At 33.3% G+C, this 17734-nt stretch overlaps 2 protein-coding genes across 2 annotated transcripts; both read right to left on the minus strand.

The window, feature by feature from the left end:
* Nucleotides 1-3712: 3712 nt before the first annotated feature.
* LOC107009315 (protein EARLY-RESPONSIVE TO DEHYDRATION 7, chloroplastic) lies at nt 3713-6503 on the minus strand. The gene is made up of 4 exons (XM_015208625.2): nt 5406-6503; nt 4814-4980; nt 4449-4533; nt 3713-4234 (listed from the first exon to the last, which is right to left on the minus strand). The coding sequence occupies exons 1-4, from the start codon at nt 6344-6346 to the stop codon at nt 4045-4047; spliced, it is 1383 nt and encodes a 460-aa protein (XP_015064111.1). The 5' UTR covers nt 6347-6503; the 3' UTR covers nt 3713-4044.
* Nucleotides 6504-6735: 232 nt separating this feature from the next.
* On the minus strand, nt 6736-15138 carry LOC107009314 (alpha-mannosidase). Its single transcript, XM_015208624.2, has 29 exons — nt 14850-15138; nt 14686-14769; nt 14470-14558; nt 14215-14389; nt 13946-14065; nt 13772-13861; nt 13606-13677; nt 13374-13487; nt 12978-13078; nt 12800-12893; nt 11935-12102; nt 11744-11830; nt 11427-11492; nt 11286-11342; nt 10857-11076; nt 10575-10708; nt 9955-10014; nt 9798-9857; nt 9547-9618; nt 9378-9425; nt 9178-9297; nt 8596-8661; nt 8401-8513; nt 8216-8300; nt 7944-8054; nt 7716-7811; nt 7582-7629; nt 7274-7342; nt 6736-7138 (listed from the first exon to the last, which is right to left on the minus strand). Exons 1-29 carry the CDS (start codon nt 15069-15071, stop codon nt 6950-6952), a joined length of 3030 nt encoding a protein of 1009 aa, XP_015064110.1. The 5' UTR covers nt 15072-15138; the 3' UTR covers nt 6736-6949.
* Nucleotides 15139-17734: the final 2596 nt, after the last annotated feature.

Raw genomic sequence — 17734 nt, forward strand, 5'->3', positions numbered from 1 at the left:
TGTACGTGCATGTGTATATACAATTTTCTCACGCTTTATACAAACAGAAACACAATTTATACATTTCGCTTCCGTTTGTATAAGTAAGAAAGGCGATGGTGGCGAGCGAGAGCTGGAAGAGGGGAACAAAAATATATGTATTTATACAATTTTCTCTGCTTTATACAATTAGAAACAATTTTTATACACTTGTGTTTGTATAAAAAGTGAGGAAGCGAGCGAGAGATTGGAGGAGAGTGGCGAGCGAGATATTTGAGAGAAAGGCGCCTGACAATTTTTTGCTAACGTTTGCTATGGAGCACAATTAAATCAAACCCTAGCTACTCCATTTATTTTAGGTTATTAATTTGCTATTATATATAATTTTCTCTTTTTAATATAGGAGTCACGTAAAATAAAATGACGAAGAAATACGTTACTTACAACTTACTACTATATATAAAAATTTGACATCTAGGGGTACTTTCTTTAGCGTCCATGAAATGTCAAAGGTCGCACGAAAAATAGTCCAAATTAATTTAAAGATTTTTTCTTAACATAGTGGTCCGATTAGTGGGTGGTTAACTGATAAGAATGGAAACAAAGTTCATCAAATATAATTGCAAGAGGTGGCTAAAATTAATAAAATACACTTTTAGCTCTTGCTTTTTCAATTTTGGGTTTGATTTGTGCGCTTCATCCTCAAGAACAGTAATTAATCACTCACTAATAGTGATCTAATTTGTGGTCTTAATTCATTTGATTTTCCACTCTATAGCAAAATAAACATATAGTGCTAGGTTCCATCATCGTCGGCTGCACAAATTATCCACTTCTATATAGAAAAAAAATAATATCAACTAGCAATTAGTAATAACAAGCTCTAATTTACCAAAGAGAAAAAAAAAAGGGAGTAATGTAGTGACACTTTTACTTTCTTTTTTTTCTAAAAAAAAATCCCCTTTGAACCAATCATGTAGTCAATGTTATGATCATTATGGGCAAAGTGGGGAATTGAACGTGCGCATGGTGAATTGACCCACTTTGCTAGAATTTGTAGTGTGCATTAATGACATTTAAATTAAATAATTTTGCCATATACAACGAAACATCTCCTTTTAATTGAGACTCATTTTTCAGTTTAATGAAATATTTAAGGAGGTACATAGAAAAGAATAATCAAGAAGCAAAGTGTGCAATACTTTTAATAATTAAACAATCATAAGTTATAATAGGTGTAATGAAGTGGGGCTAAAGAAGTAATTAAAAAATATATATACCTAATTTTCCAGTGAAGGAAATTCAAATAATTAAACCCTTTGCGCCCTAATTCCGACTAATTGTACATGTATATAATTTGAAAGAAAATACTGAGTTTTAATTTGTTAGACTCGCAAACTCATGAATGAGTAATCAGTGGCGTATGATGATTGAAAAAAAAAACTTCAAAATGGACAAAAGAAAAGTTTGGCAAGAACGTCAATGTCAATCTTTTGACACTAAAAATGAATTGGAGTATTTGATTCGTTACTTTAGTTGTACTAGTTTGATAAAGAGTATAAATTTCTTTTTATATCCATTGGGATTTGAGAGCTTAGCTAGTAGTGGTAGTGTGGTACTAAGAGTTGGAAAACTTTAAATTCCATGCATTTTGATATTGGTGAGTGAGTTGGTATCCGCATTATACTAGAGATCGATAAAGATATTATACTAATAAATTTATTAGGACATGTCCAATGCTCATCACTAAGAGCTGCTTATCTATTACTTACCAGTGCTTCTGTTTGCTACAATGGGGAGTCATTTTTTTTTTTTTGTAGGAAAAAGGACAAGAGTTTTTGGAGAATATATATATCTAGTGTTTGGTTGCCAGAGTTTAAAAATATCTCATAAAGATTGATACTTGATTCTAAAAGAGAAAAAAAATCTTGAAATAATGTTTTAAGATTTTCTGTTTGATAACTATGTATTGTTTGTTTGTCATAACATACCTCATATATTTGTCGTTTAGACTATATTATCATCAAGCTCAAAATATGCATGTCATGTTAACTTGTGTTATGCTTTATAAAGTTCTCTCTCATTCTAATTAATATGGGATGATCACTTAAAATATCATGCATATGTTCATTTCTCTTGAGAAGCTTGTTATCCTAAAGCATATCAATAAAATCTTTTTATGTTATTTGTCCCTATTGATCTGCTCTCTGCCATGAGCATCATATACACCCTTAGCTTATTGATATTGAATTAAAAGAAGTAAAAAAAATGTGAGAAGGATAAAATATAACGAAGGATATAATTGTTATATCAGATCTAGATGATAAAATTAAGGTATATATAAGCTCTTTTCCCTTATTAAATAAAGAAAATACATTAAAGCATTTCCAAGAATATTTAATATCATACCAAACACACCAATATTTTTGACAAGAAGAGAGCGGAGACAAGGACCGAATTTGCTGATCAAATTTACACGTTTAACCGCATTGGCTTCCTCAGTAGATAATCAAATAGTGCCATGTTTCCAATAACCTACACAATATTACATGGTTTTCGTCATATGGGACCTAAAGATAACATTGTACAACAATATTTGTCCACTTATGAAATTAATGAATAATTTTATATTTAGTTTTCAATTTATTTTTATTATATAGTCATTTTCGTATTATATTTTTCAAGATAATGTATTTATTATATTCAAAGGGTTATCAGTTATGTAGTAAAATTATATATTTATTTATAATTTTTTAAGAAGCGTGCGAAATCAATAGTAGACAACTATTGTTGGACATAATAGTTAATGGACATGATTTAATCCATTAAATAACATCAAATGGGGGCACTAAGCATGAAATTTCATATTATTAATTATCGTACCCACATGTCAAGTAAGAAGTTTCTAATGATAATACATAAAACGATGTTTACCGAATTGATCAGGAGAAACATTTTTAAATTAAAGGAGAGTGATTTGTGACATAATATACGGACTCTAAAGTCTAAACCACGTATATTGTGATAGCCAGATAAGCTAATAACGAACAGACGCTAAGGGACAAGTATAGTTTGTGTTTGTATATTCTTATTTTAATAAAAAGTAATCTTACTTTGAGCAAGATAGGGCATTAGATAGCCACAAATCATCCAAAATCACAATAAAGTTAATATTCTAATTAAATTCGAGATTGAACGCAGTAAAGTAGTTTTAACATTATGCGATGGTGCAAAAATATTCAAATGCTTAATCCTAAGCCGGCCCATGATATGGATAATCATGGTGATCAATAAGAAAATCAATCAAATAACAACTTGTCAATATAATATCAAGTTGTAGTTTTGTTATACTACTAAATGCTCGGTTAGGCATAGCAGATTACTGTACAGCATAAAACTGGACAGCTAGAAATTAGGTATGAATTAATGTCACTTCCCATACCACTTGTTAATATATTCTTACTAAAAGGTAAAATGCTATTAATATTCTGTCACCATCATATGAATGTATGTATCCTGCTTTCAGAACAATAATATTTCCCTCGGGTGATATGTAATGACCCAGTCTATCCGCTCTTGGCCTGCACAACTTTAAAACATGTCACTAGTTGCTAAGGTTACATACCCAACCAACCATTTCTTTTGTGTTTTTGCTGATGTGGGACTTCTTATTTTTAGGTGTCACAGGATAAATCTGAATAACAGCAGGATCGCGAAGTAACATAATTGTACGGAAGGAATAAAAACAGAGAGAATCTCTATCATTATATCCATGATTACAACTAAATATACATTCAATTATGGATAACATGTGTCTTGTCAATGATCAACTATATCTAAGCAAGAATTGTTTTCCTGGTGTCTATTCTTTTTTAAAGATAACACAGATTGCTAAGAGGGTGAAAAAGTAGAAATTCATGAGGTGGGGCTGATGTGGGAAATTTAATTTACTGCAAAGACTAAAATCCTTATCCTCTATGTATTATTATAACATGTACAAAAATATTGAAAATATCTAAAAGAGGGCTTCAATTAAAAGCTCCACCAGTGAAAACACAAGAAAGGTCAGTACTTTGTGCTCTTGGCCTTCTTCATAGTAGCAGCTTTAGCACTAGACTTAAGTTGGGTGGCGCGATTAAAGGAACTTTTGGGGTTAAGAGCCTTTCTGATCTTAAACACAGTCCAGGCAGTCCCAACAGCATGCCCTGCTGCATCAAGCCCTTCGCTTGCCACTTTTGCTGCCTCTTCTCCATACCTACAAAAAACCCAAAATTTTACTTCGTCTAAGTTAATTACAAAAGATTAAGCAGCATGCATTCCTCTTATCGTATTGCTTAACTAACATAGTGTGTGTTCAATTAGTTGAGTTAATTTTCTCGAGATGACAGCAGTTTAAATGTATTTCTATGGTAAGACTAGAGTTCATAAATAAGGATATAGCCAGGAGAGTTCATCAAACTGAGCTTTACTTCTGTGAAACAAGTTCAGTTGTCACGGTGGATGATGTTGACATAACATTCTTTCCAGCAACTTCAACAGCATCACATATTTTGCCTATAACAAATTAAGACAAATATCAGGCTCCTGTTGAAAGACAAATCATATACGTTGACAACATACTCTTGTAAATACAAATGCCGAATGCACTGTGCAAAGCACACAAAAATTCTTTTATCTAACAAACTTAATCTGATACAGGTGTCTGTGAATGTGAAATAATTCTTTTGGTCCTAAATCTGACTCTTAGAAGAAAAAATAACTACTAAATGGAAAACATATAGACTCCGGAAGGCTACAAACGAAGTCAGAAAACAAAGGAAGCTGTTTGACTTACAAAATCCATCCAGAGTAGCAAGGACCATCTCTCCTGGCAGCATCTTGAAGAACCTTTTTCCTGCTACGGAATTTACTACTGAACTAGTGAAGAATCCTGAAACCGAGAGAACTCCCGAAAGGACTCCTAAAGCTACTTTCTCAGTCATCTTTGTTACTGTTTTAACCCTGAAAATTAAACACAGCGCATAATTTTGAGTAGAAAGTTGATTCTTCTCTTTACATGATTTACAGCTAGTCATATGTGTATATCCCTGATAACATATTCAATGTAAATGCACACCAGCAACAGCTAGCTCAAATGAAAGCTAGATATCATGGCACTTAAATTCTGGATTTCTCTTGTATCATAACTTGAAACGTGTACAGAACAGTAGGTAAGAACTATGTGAATAAACAAGGAGAAGATTTTCTTTTGTGTTCTAACTACTTTGTCTATCATTAAAATTCAAGGAGATTTGGTATAAATTACAATTACCTTGCAGAAAATTAAGAAGCCACAAACATAGAAAAGGTTAATCCTAATTTAAGAGTCAACATAGTCTAGATGAGATGAAGCAAGAAATACCATCAACATTAGAAGGTCATAATACCTTTGGATCCTCTTCAATGTCTCAGGACTAATCTCGGCCTTCGTCCCTGTAGCCATCCTTTGCTTTAAAACCTCATTTCCGCGCATCAATCGTTCTGCTGACACATCTCCACACCACAAAATCCCCTTAATCAGCTGCCCTGATCCTTGAGCAACTAATTTTGCAGCTGCTCCACTATACTCCTCCACATTGGGTGCTAACGTGGTCCAATATTGAGCACATCGTTCTTCTAACACCTCCTTCTTCTTCTCCGATTTCAAGTCATCTGGAGACAATTCCCTTGCCACAGTTCCTCCCATTGCCAATGCGGCATTTTCGTCCACTTTCTGAACAGAAAAGGTGCTGTAACTTTTCAAAATATCATCCAGCTCCTTCAACAATGCCTCCTGACCCTTTGAAGCAATCGTCAAACCATAATTCAACGAATCATCCGTCGGTCCCTTATCTTTCTTTTTCTTTTTCTTTTTTTTACCCTTTTCTTTGTCGTCATCAGTAGTGCAATCCGATTCATCCTCTTTCAGAGCTTGAAATGAGAAGAAATAATGTGAATCATCCAATTTCACCGCAGTCAGGTCCTTAGTTATCGGCCATTGAATATCATCTCCCACATTAGCAAGGATAGCAACCGTATTCTTATCTTGCAGGAGACGATACAGAGACAAATCCCCCTCAGCTAGCTCAACAGAATAATTTTTATCGATCAAATGGATGAGTACACCGGGGATAACGAGAAGGGTTTCCTCATGGGACTCAGGAGGGGGAGATGGAGCAGAAGGGATAATATGGTAATTTTCAGGGAAGAGATTCTCGGCGAGGTCAGTTTCGTTTAGGGTTGGATACAAATTGGGACGAGAAGAAGAGCTTGTTTGGAGATCTGGATCATTGTGAATGACACGTGGGTACAATGGGGCTTTTTTGAGATTAGGGTTCTGAGAAGCCATTGAAAAGCTTAGAAAAAACTATTCAGGATGGAGGAAGAAGAAAAAACAAGATTGTTTTTTTTTCTTTTTTTTAGGAATAAGAGGCGAAGATAGCGAGACACGTGGAAAATTTGTTTGGATGAATAACTGCTATAACTGTCTGGAATCTTTCCCGCCAAGTCCATTTGGAACGACAAATAAGAAACATAAATGGGACAAACATTCTATCCTAATTCATGTCCTCCGCGTTATTTACTTTTTTAGAAAAAATGGAATTTTTTTCCTTCCATTTTAGCACTCATTGTCTTTTTAGGCAAAACAATGGGATATTTCTTAGTAAAGAATAAAGTTATTGTTGACTGAAGAGAATGCTATAGAACAGATACAGAGAAAATAAAGGTCCACCATTGTGATCCATTTTGATCATCTTTTATGGCAGATTGGTACAATCGGTGGCCGGAGCTGAAAAAGACGTTCTCCTCCATTTATGTTCCAGAATATACATAATCCATTTGCTTTCTTTGGCATACATCATATTTATGAAAAAAATATTCTCCTCTATTAATGGACTCTATGAACCAGTTATTTTGACTTTATTGGGTAGAAAGTAAGAAAAAATTGTTTTCAAAAATTAACAATGAAAGTCCGTATCTCCATGGGACCAAGCTCGACTACAAGACTAGACATGTCTAACGGACCTCCTCTAATTGGTGCAGACTCACGGCCACTGTCATGTTCTATATGCCAGTTCATCTTCTTCATCTCATTCTTGCCTTGATTTGCCGATAAGCTTGTTTCCTTGATTGCCTTTATCTGAATATACAATGTAAATATGTGTCAATGCCCTCTAACAATATCAGTAGACTGTCCGGGTTAGTATCTTAATATGCATTAGTTAATCAACACAGACAGAGAGAAGTAGTTCTCAACATTATAAAGCTGCATTACCCTTTTTCCAGCAAACATTTCCTTCAGTTGAACTTTGGTTATTTTCGAATAATCAGCGTCTTCCCCAGCCTATCCACATCCACAACACATAAATTACAATGATCAGTAGTGATATCAGTTAACAAAAAGGCACAAAACATTGGTCCAACATATAATGATGTCATGTGTCACACTCTCAATTTTATATTTTTTGTTTCAGAATTCAAGTAAATGTAAGAAGTTAATGATTTTTCTGAAGTAAAGCCGCTGTTTCTTGGTGAAGTGAGGCTGAGACAAGCAAATGAGAGAAGATTTCTAGTTTATTTTACCTCGTATAGATGAGCCAAACGGATAAGTACACCTCCATTATCCAACTCCTGGAAGATAAAAACAGAAATGACTTCATTATTTCATCAAAGGAAAAGGATCATTCTAATCACTGCACGCTCTATACAATAATAACCTGGAGAGTAATCAGTGCAACATTAGGAGGTAAACTATAATTGGGATTCATGATGGTGGCTTTGGTCATATGCAAAGCTTTCCATTGTTCCTGATTCTGCAAGATCAAATTGTGCAATTTCCCGATATCAAGCAAAAATATTGATCATTTAAGATTAAGGAATATCATAAGGTGTGTAGGGCCTGCCGAATTTGGTCCTCTTCATAATATGTAGATTGTTGAAATTACCTCATGTGCAAAAGCTAAAATAAGAGGTGAATAAATTTCTTGGCCAGTTGTTCTGCGCCAACGTGAACCATCAGTGTTTTTATGAATTCCCAGATAGTAATTCCCTCGAACCTGACCAAGGGATATGAGAACAGGTAAGTTCAAAAGAAGCATACTAATCAGAGGATGCTAAATTTTGTATTTCTGAAGTACATTTTCCTAATGAGCAGCTAAGTTATGGTTGAAATCTTATTGCAGCCTAGCCCTGCTTTGGAATGCCATATCAAACGTACCGTGAGTCCCTCACATGTACTCCCTACACATACAGGCTCATCAAGGGCTTCACCCACTCCTCTACCATCATCATTGATCAAGCGCCTGGTATAATTTGAAATCCATAACATTTGGAAGTCCAACAATTATATTAAGCATGATATATTTATAAACAAACTAAAGAAAAAAGTTCAAAGATTTTAACCTGTGCAACATGAGTTCTATTTCTCCATCCTTTATGCTGGCTCCACCTGTTGCACGATCCACCAAAACAGACAATTCTGATTTGTTATCTGTTATGTACATTCCAAGATTTATCTGAGAATAAAGAAAGTATCAATACGTGAGCTCAATCATAAAAGTGCAATTTCAATTCAAGAAAGTCTGTTGGGAAAGTAACTGGATAATAGTTCCCAGCAACAGGTTGAGTAACTTGGAGGTCCCAATCAGCTCTGTAATCTCTAACCTGATGAGCAACAAATTATCACTCAAATTAGCTCAAAAACAAAAAGAAAATTGAGATAAAGTGAATAAAATATGAAGCCCAGTATATTGAAATCCCTGATGACTATTTTCCTTGTTCATAAATTGCTAATGTAAAGGATGTTTATAATAACATTTTTGTTCCATCAACAAGCACATTGAGCCAATATAGCAGACAGAAAAAGCATGTTCAGCGAGAAAACCAACATCAAGAATTATCTAGTTCAAATTGAATAGATGGTGATACAACTCAATGACATTTGTTTCAATTTGTAGAAAAACACTTCAAGGAATTAAAACGGACATTGACAAAAGCTCTCAGCACGTTGCCATAGTACAAGGTAATGAAAGTCAAAATGTTGAGACAATAAACATGAACTAAAAAGGGAGAGAGAGTATATATGCACACAGAACAAAGAGACTATATTAATGAAAAACTGTCTCCTTAGGTTTTATACAGCTTAAATGTACTTAAAGAGGAACGAAAAGTTAAGCTTACTCTTTTAAGAAAGTCCCTCCCATTAGAGTCAGTGTAGAACACTTTATCAGTGGCCATATTTGCTGTCATTTTGGTAATGACCTCTTTTCCAACACTATCTTCTGTCGGTATAGGACCAATCTTCAAGTGAAGAGGTATGTGAGATATACAGTTCATAACTACCCTTCAATGTGAAATGACATTCGGCAGAGTTGACTTACAGTGAATTCGAGTTCAGCGTGTTCTTTGTCTTTGTAAATCCTAATTACCTGAAACATTGACATATCAAGACATAATAGAATCAATCATACAGTTTATAACAGAATAAATTGGAAAAGATCAAAATGATGCTGACTAAAATTGAGTTAATCAAGGAATCATGCACCACACCTGAGATATCCATGAGTTGAATTGCTGGTGGATTTCATCGACCAGGGGTCCACGCATTACCTTTATTGGAACCTGCTAGCAAAAAGGAAATTATTCTGCTATGAAGAAAACTAGATACTGTGTGAGAGATGCAAATCAAAACTTCACTGAAATAACTAATTGATTTATTTCGGAAAAGATGTAGGACCAAAATTGCTGTAATCAGTTTTACTTGTTAAATAACAGGAAAAAAAGGGAGAAAGACTACTCACTGATCTCGCAACTATGACTGGGGGTGATCCATCGGGTCTGAAAATGTAGGCACCAGAATCCTGCAATGGATAATACAATTAACATCCTAACTTACTGTGTCTCCTTTAGTAATGCTCTCCAACATTTAATTATACCCACAAGAACATCAGCAAGTACCTGATCCAAGTCCGAACTCGAGGAATACCAAAGATAGCTTTGTTGTACAGGTATATCAACCTAATAATAGTCATTTGTTAGTTAGAAGGATGAGACGGCCCTCGACATAGAAAAGAAAGACAAAGATCAACTAGATAAATACGGGGTAATATGAATTATTTTGTGTACTATAACCATCATCAAGCATGTCTGTCGCAGCTATGCACAGAAATAGAATGGAAGATCTTTTTTTTTGTTACTAAAAGTTCCTGTAATGTAATTTAGTAGATGACAATCAAACAAAACGCCAGCCTTTACTTATAAACCCACCCTTATCTTCATTCCTAAGCAATTGGGTCAAAGTTCTCATTCTACTCTTTGTTTTAGATATATTTCAGCAGATGTAATCATCCCGACCCTAATAAACCGGGGGAGGAGAGCTGAGACTTGTATGAAGAAAAAAGAGAATATAATGCATTTGATAGCATGAAATAGAGTATAACCTGTTGACAATGACCGTTAGACCGCGTCTAGGTAAATAACTAGTATGCTTTACAAGTCTTAACTCAGCAAGAAAAAAAATGGCAAGGATGCATTCAATATGCTTCCAGGTTGAGATACTGACATAATTAAGAACTTACTCCTGTTATAGAATTATATAGACGTTTAAGTTGACCAGTACTTGAGGAAAAGGACGCCTTTAAGTTCCCTGGTCCAATTTCAACAGTCTCGTTCTGTGGAATGTCCATCTTTGTGACATAGCCCGCAGAGCTCCCTGTATATTTCAGCAGACATTGAAACACATGAAGGATGGATTTATCATTTTACTTTTCGAAAACAGGCTATGCCTTCTTATATTTTAGTCATCTATGAGCATATTAGTGATGAAAAAGAGACATAGAGAGATAGAACATTTTGTATACCCTCCTGTGAAGCTTTAGAAATAAAATAAGTATTCCAGCCAAGAGGTGACACAGACACTCGAAAGAAGAGCCAATAATTGGGAGTTTGTTTGGGTGATATTCCAAGATATGCCTTAACATACAACTTTCGTAAGTTGCTGGTAATATTATCCAACTCTATAAATTGAGCCTCAATTAGATTTCCCATGGAATCTTTTACAATAAGATCAGCATCGTTGACCTGTTAAAGCAAATACAATTAGATAACCATCAACAGTGAATAAGCCATTCCAAAAAAGCATAAGAGAAAGAAAGAGAATTAGGAAAATAGATCAGTTATATAATTGTCTGAATTATATGGTACTGACATATTAAATGAAATCAGCTGGCGACTGGTCTAATGATAAAATGAGCAACGGAAAGAAAAAACAGAAAAGATTATTCATTCACCGGGATCTTGATGATATCAGTTCGATTCCATCCAAGAGGATTGTATGCCACAACAACCTGAAAGTGGGAGTATTGGTGTAAAAACATTTTTGCCAGCATATTGATAAGGTATGAAGCATCTTAATATATAGAAGGATTTACCAAATTCTTCCCCTCAGCGATATCTTCTTCAGTTGGTGGACAATAACTTATATTGAGCAGTTGACACTGTTCAAGACATGTAAAAAATTAGAAAAAAAGGACATGTCAAATAACTAGTGGTTATTTAAGACTTCTCGCCAAATTACTACTTCCCCTAAGCATATCATTTGGAAAGAAAAAACTATACAACCGGAACTTTTGAAACTTCAATAGTAACTTTTATCTACATTTGAATGTTCTAAATGTTAAGGATCTTATTAACAATTAGTTTTTAAGCTTGAAGAACTGAAGGGAAACCCAAGTAACCGAAAATTCACCTGGTTGAATAATGATGAAGTGGTAGAACATGGACCTGATTTGGAATTAACCAGGCATGATAAAGCAGAATTCACCACAACTTCAGACTGAAAATCAGAAGAACTATAAACATTAGATCATCCTAAACAAAAGCGTAAAAACTAAAGTTCAGGCAGAAGAGATCAAGTCCAAATTAAGAATAGGAGCCCACTTCAGAAGCTCCAATAGCCAAGCGTTTTGCATAGTCATCTGTTGTATGTTGTTTAGCAGTACCAGTCACAGCATCATGGTGTTGTGTAACTCCCAGTGCATCTCCCAAGCTAAACGTGTTGAAGCCATTTGATTTCCTCCCAGTTAAGAATTCAAGTTGGCGAGCCGCCTGTCAAAGGATAATCCAAGGTTAAATTTGATGCATTCAACCTATATTCTCACTACTGAACCCATTATGCTTTGGCAAATATGGACTCAAATTTAAGTATATGATAAAATTTTAGTAGTTTCTACATAGATATCTATGCTCCATGTGCAAAACGTTGGGTTTAGTTGAACCCATTTAACATCATTTCGCATGACCTTATCCTAGATTAAGTGAAGTAACGACAACAGAAACTCCAATTGTTAGCAAGATTAAGAACAATTTACCAATCACCGTGTACATTGAGGTACAACCATAATAAATGTTGACAAATAACACAATAACCACTTAAAAAGTAAACACACTTTTACAGTTTAAACTTTTAGATGAGATTAGTTGCACATTCCAACATGATACCAGAGCAAGATCGAGGTCAATAAAAAACTTAAGCCAACATGTGAGGATTGTGTTGAGACATAATATGATAGAGTATGTAAATAAAAGTGTGCTCTCTCTAATAGCTTAAAGTATTAGATCAGATGGTCAGATTCCAACTGTAAGGATATCTTATCAAGCTACTCATAGAGACCGGTAACAGAAACTAGGTTATCAAAATGGAGATCACAGTTACACAATTTTCTTTACTACATTCAGGTTCCTTTTGACTTGATTTTGTAATATGGAATCATGGAGCCAGAAGAAAGAAGCTAAGCAGGCTCACCAGATAATATCCACTTAGCATACGAATATATCGCTTTAAAGCTGGTCGACTGGTAAAGAAACCAGTCCAATAAGAATTTTCACCATCTGCATATCTGAAATTAGTTAGAGATGTTAGATAAACTCCATAAAATATTCAAGATAAACCAGGAGGTATAGAATATCAAGCAAGTGCTCACGGAAAGTAATCATCAGTTTTTAGAGGCCAAGATTCATTGGTTGCATGTTTTGCATCTACATAAATTGATGGAGTAGAGTACAATGCATTCACTCGACCGTCCTGTCAAAAGAAAATGAAAGCAAGTTAGTCTCTATGATTTTGCAAATGTTTAAACTGGACTGGAACAAAGAGAGCTATTGGTTCTCCATTAGGATTCGCTCATGAAGTTTTTGAGCTAGCTGATAAATGTACTGGACAACACCAAAACAGGCTAAGAGTCTTGTTATTACATTTTCTTGAAAAATAGAACTTACGAGAAAGATATATTGAAGCAACCACTCAGACAGTTGAAGAAACGTGTTCAAGATTTTTATCGATGATTTAATTAAATTTCTGCAGAGCCTAAAGTATTTACCTTGTTGACATAGTGAATTAATTTATCCATTTCCTTGAACCAAGATTCAGCATATTGGTATTGGAAGTCATCTCCCATGGTCCACATGACGTGATTCGTACGTGTCACGTTTGCCTACACATCACAATATTCAGCTTTTCATTCATTGCATTTACATGTAGATCTATTTCTAGCTACAGTTCTACGAAAATTGATGATTATGAATAACTGAAAAGAACTGTAATCAGGGTACTTGTGTAATTGCAGCATTGATGAAGTCATTAACCCGTATATCGACATTTACGTCAAAGATAAGAGGATCATCCTGCAATTCATATACCAAATATATCAGAAATTTGTCCTCCTTTGATATACTAAAACAAACCATAGAGAGACTAATCTTTTATTTCTGCCAGTACCTGGACTGGAACAAAATCATCAGCATCATCCACTTCGAAATGAAAACCATGTGGTGGACTATAATGTACAGGAAATGCGTTGGTAAATATCTGCAAAGGAACCACAAACAGTGTTAACCACAAGTGAGCAATGATATAAAATAAATGCACAAAGCTTAAGAATGCTTCATCAACCTGGGAGGAAGAACCAAATGTTCTCGAACCACGCCATATAACCTCAAGAGCTTTATCCTCCTTACGTTTTGCTCTGTCTTGATAATCAATGCGCGCAAAGTGAAGAGAATCAAATGCTACCTGTGAAAGTTATCCGGGAGAAGTGAAAGAAGTATCAATATTTCGAGTCAGATCAGGATGATAAACTTCAAAATAATTTATGTCAATAAAAATTTAAGTTATATATAATACACTCTAAACCACAACTTATGAACGCTCAGCTTACATACCTCTACGCCAAGAAGATAAGCTTGCACGGCAGAGTGCCCAAATGGATCGATCTGCCATCCTGCACGAGGAGTGATATTGAATTCATTCTTTATCAGTTGATGGCCTAATGTTGTCTGATCAATCATATCTATATAATGGGTAGTCGCTTCATCGTGCATACACCAACCACCATTTCTGTTCCAGAATTCTCTTTTTCATAAAAATTCACCCGAAAAATAAATAAATAAAAGTTCGTTGCAAGAAAGCTAACATACACGAATTCCAGCTGGCCAGAAGCTACAAGATTTTTCACTTCTGCTTGAATTTCCGGGCTTTGCCTAATCCACCACCGATGGAAAAATGCCTACAGAAGGATCAACAGAAACATGCCTAATGAATTGTGCATCTTTTGTTCCTTATAACCACTTCGCCTCAATACCAAATAAGTTGTATGCACACAAAATTAAGAAGGGAAAAAAAAACAGCTTTACCATTTCAGCAAAGACAAATTTCCTATTCCGATCACGACGCAACGACATAACAACAGAGTCCAGTACATTTTCAACACAGGCACCCTGCAATGCATCATCAATCATATTTTACTAACAACAGCTAAAACATAATTTCCAATTTGAATATAAGATGTAAATTTGACCTGAATGCTATTATTTGATCCAACATAGTACTGATCAACAGTCTTTAACCAGCCAACATCATCGTGTGAATGAGGAACCAAATGAACATTCAGTTTGCTTTCAACAATGTTACCCCCAGTATTGTACTTTAGGTATCCATTAGAACCAATTGCCCCATAAACACAAACAGTACTACAGAAAATGAACAGAAAAACTGAAGCTGGATTAACAGAAGTTCTCATTTTGAAACCCAACTTAGAAAACTGTGATAAACCAGTTTACTTAAATATATAGAGAGAGAAAGATTGAATTGCTAAAATCTTCTAATTTTAAATTTAGATTAATGCTAAAACATTTATTTTTCTTTTATTCAACAATATTTGCTTTTTTCTCAAATACTACATTTCAGACTACTTAATTAGCTTGACTTCTTATTTATGTAAGTTGGACTTTTTTTTGGGCAAAATATAAAAAAGAAGTCAAACTAAATAAATAGTCTGACAATCTAGTATTGGAGAAAAAAAAGTAAATATTTTATAATAAAAGGAAATAAATATTTTAGTATTAATGTAAATTTAAATTAGCAGAAAAATGCATTTTAGCAATTCAATCTCTCTCTATATATATACATATATATATATATATATATTTCAAGTACATTGATGGAATCTCAAATATTTCAAAATTCTTTCAATTTCAATTTAAATTGGACAAATTTGAGTTGATACATTCGGAGAAAATAAGATGAACAATACAGAAGTGATTAAATTATTATTTGACAAAATATTTCTTTTGTGAATTTCAAATTAGCCTACCGAATACATTAGAGAAATTGCCCGTAAAGTGTTTAGTTTTTTATCAATACATTATTGTTTAGTATTAAATATCATATTCATGTAGTGTTAGTTTATATGAATGTATAATTGCAAAAAAGTAAGTATATAGCAATAATTTATATGAATGTATCAAAGATCATTTTAGTGTATAAGATATGTGTGATACATATTTTATCAGACACATGTGGTAATAATAATCACAATGTATCATTTAATTTGGATGTAGAATTTCTTAATAATAAAGTGGGCATGATATATTACCATTTATCTATCCTAGTATGTTTGTGAAGTAATATCGTTTGCTTATTTGTGAGTGATATATAAGATAGTGTTGATTTATAAATCAAACTAACAAATTCATACAATTGATAGGATTTTGTTCGAATTTTCTTACCTTATTTGAAATTTATTTTTCTTTTAAAGAAAAATCAAAGTATTACCATAAATGCTTTAACTTTTTTCGAAAGAAAAATATAATTTTTCTCCATATTTGTTTCAATCTTTTCTTGTAGGAAATGTTTGAAGATCTATAAAATTGAAGATTCATATTCTCATAACATAACAATAGCATCCACAATGTTGTTGTTTACAGAGTTTTGTTTATGGAAAGATTTTCTCCCAAACATGTTTATGTTTTTTTTTTCATATTAGTGGTTATCATATGTAGGTCGTTTGGTCAAAGCATATTAATAATATTATGTTTAAGTATAGCTTTATTTGTCATCTAATCAATCACCGTCTTGATTGCAATTGTAAACTTTCACATGATGCCCTAATCACTTTCGAACCCTACATAAACGGTGTTGATGTATAGCATTTGATACATAAGATTCTTTTTATTAGCTTCAAAAGAAAAAGAAACTTCAAATTAAATTTTTGATACATTGAGAACAATATGTGTATCAGGTACATGAAAACATTGAGAAAAACTAAACATTATATTTTTGAATCATGTATATGATATGTTGGGACTGATACATAATTCAATAGATTATCTTGCATTTATAACTTTGATACGTTGTGAACAACTAAGCAAATATATATATATATATATATAACATCAAATAACTAACAAAATTGGAGTTTTATGTATCAAAAAATAAATGAATGATGATACATAACAATACCCCTTATTTGAGGGTTTTTTCCACAATCATTTTAGAAGTTGAAGATGTATCCTTCTCGAACTAATTGGACAAAATTAATACTAAAAAATCAACCTTCATTCATACGTATCAACAAATTTTTAAGATGAAAAAGCTTTTTAAAAAATTAAAATAAAAAACTGAAGTGATTGAAAGAACTACCTGTTGAATATTTTGAATTATTAATTGAAAAGAGAAAAGATTTGAAAATTCAAAAATGCATTAATGGAGGTAACAGTGGAGACTGGGGAGATTTATCACATGAAAAAAAAAAGGTAATATTGAATATGAGATTTCAAATTGATGTATCCAAAAAAGAAATGAGTGAGCAGAATAAGATATTTTTTTTATATCTTTTAAACAGTAGAAAAAGTTAAAAAATATGATAAAAAATGGTGTTTAGTTAGGTAAAAAAAGGGGAAGGGGAGGGGGGTTAAGTTGATTGAGAAGCGAATGCTTACTAACAAAATAAAATTTTTAATAATCAAAATTAAATAAGCAACTAAAATTTTCCCTACTAACAAATTCTAAATAGTGATATAGTTATTATAAATCAATATAACTCTTTATCATATTTTGAACCATGACAAGCATCAATATATTTTTTAAAGCCCCCACAAATCTTCATCGATTTTATAACAAGAATGACTCGAAAAAATTGAAAGAATAATCAACATGAAGTAGTGAGGTAAAATGTGACAAAACTGCATTGGTTTTTCCCATGTCATGTAGTACCAGCCTTCCTGTCACATTAGGAGGGAGGGATATTGGATTTCACGTGCAAAATGTATGGATGTTTTTTTAATTATTCCAGCCTGTTTTTTTTTTGTTTTTGTCTAATTCCCAAAAAATAAAAATAAAAAGAGGAAAATTGTTGTAGGGTCTAATTGGTTATTGTTGGCGTAAATAAATAGGTACGAAAGA

Source organism: Solanum pennellii, chromosome 2 (genome assembly GCF_001406875.1).
Source record: "Solanum pennellii chromosome 2, SPENNV200".
NCBI classification, from domain to species: domain Eukaryota; kingdom Viridiplantae; phylum Streptophyta; class Magnoliopsida; order Solanales; family Solanaceae; genus Solanum; species Solanum pennellii.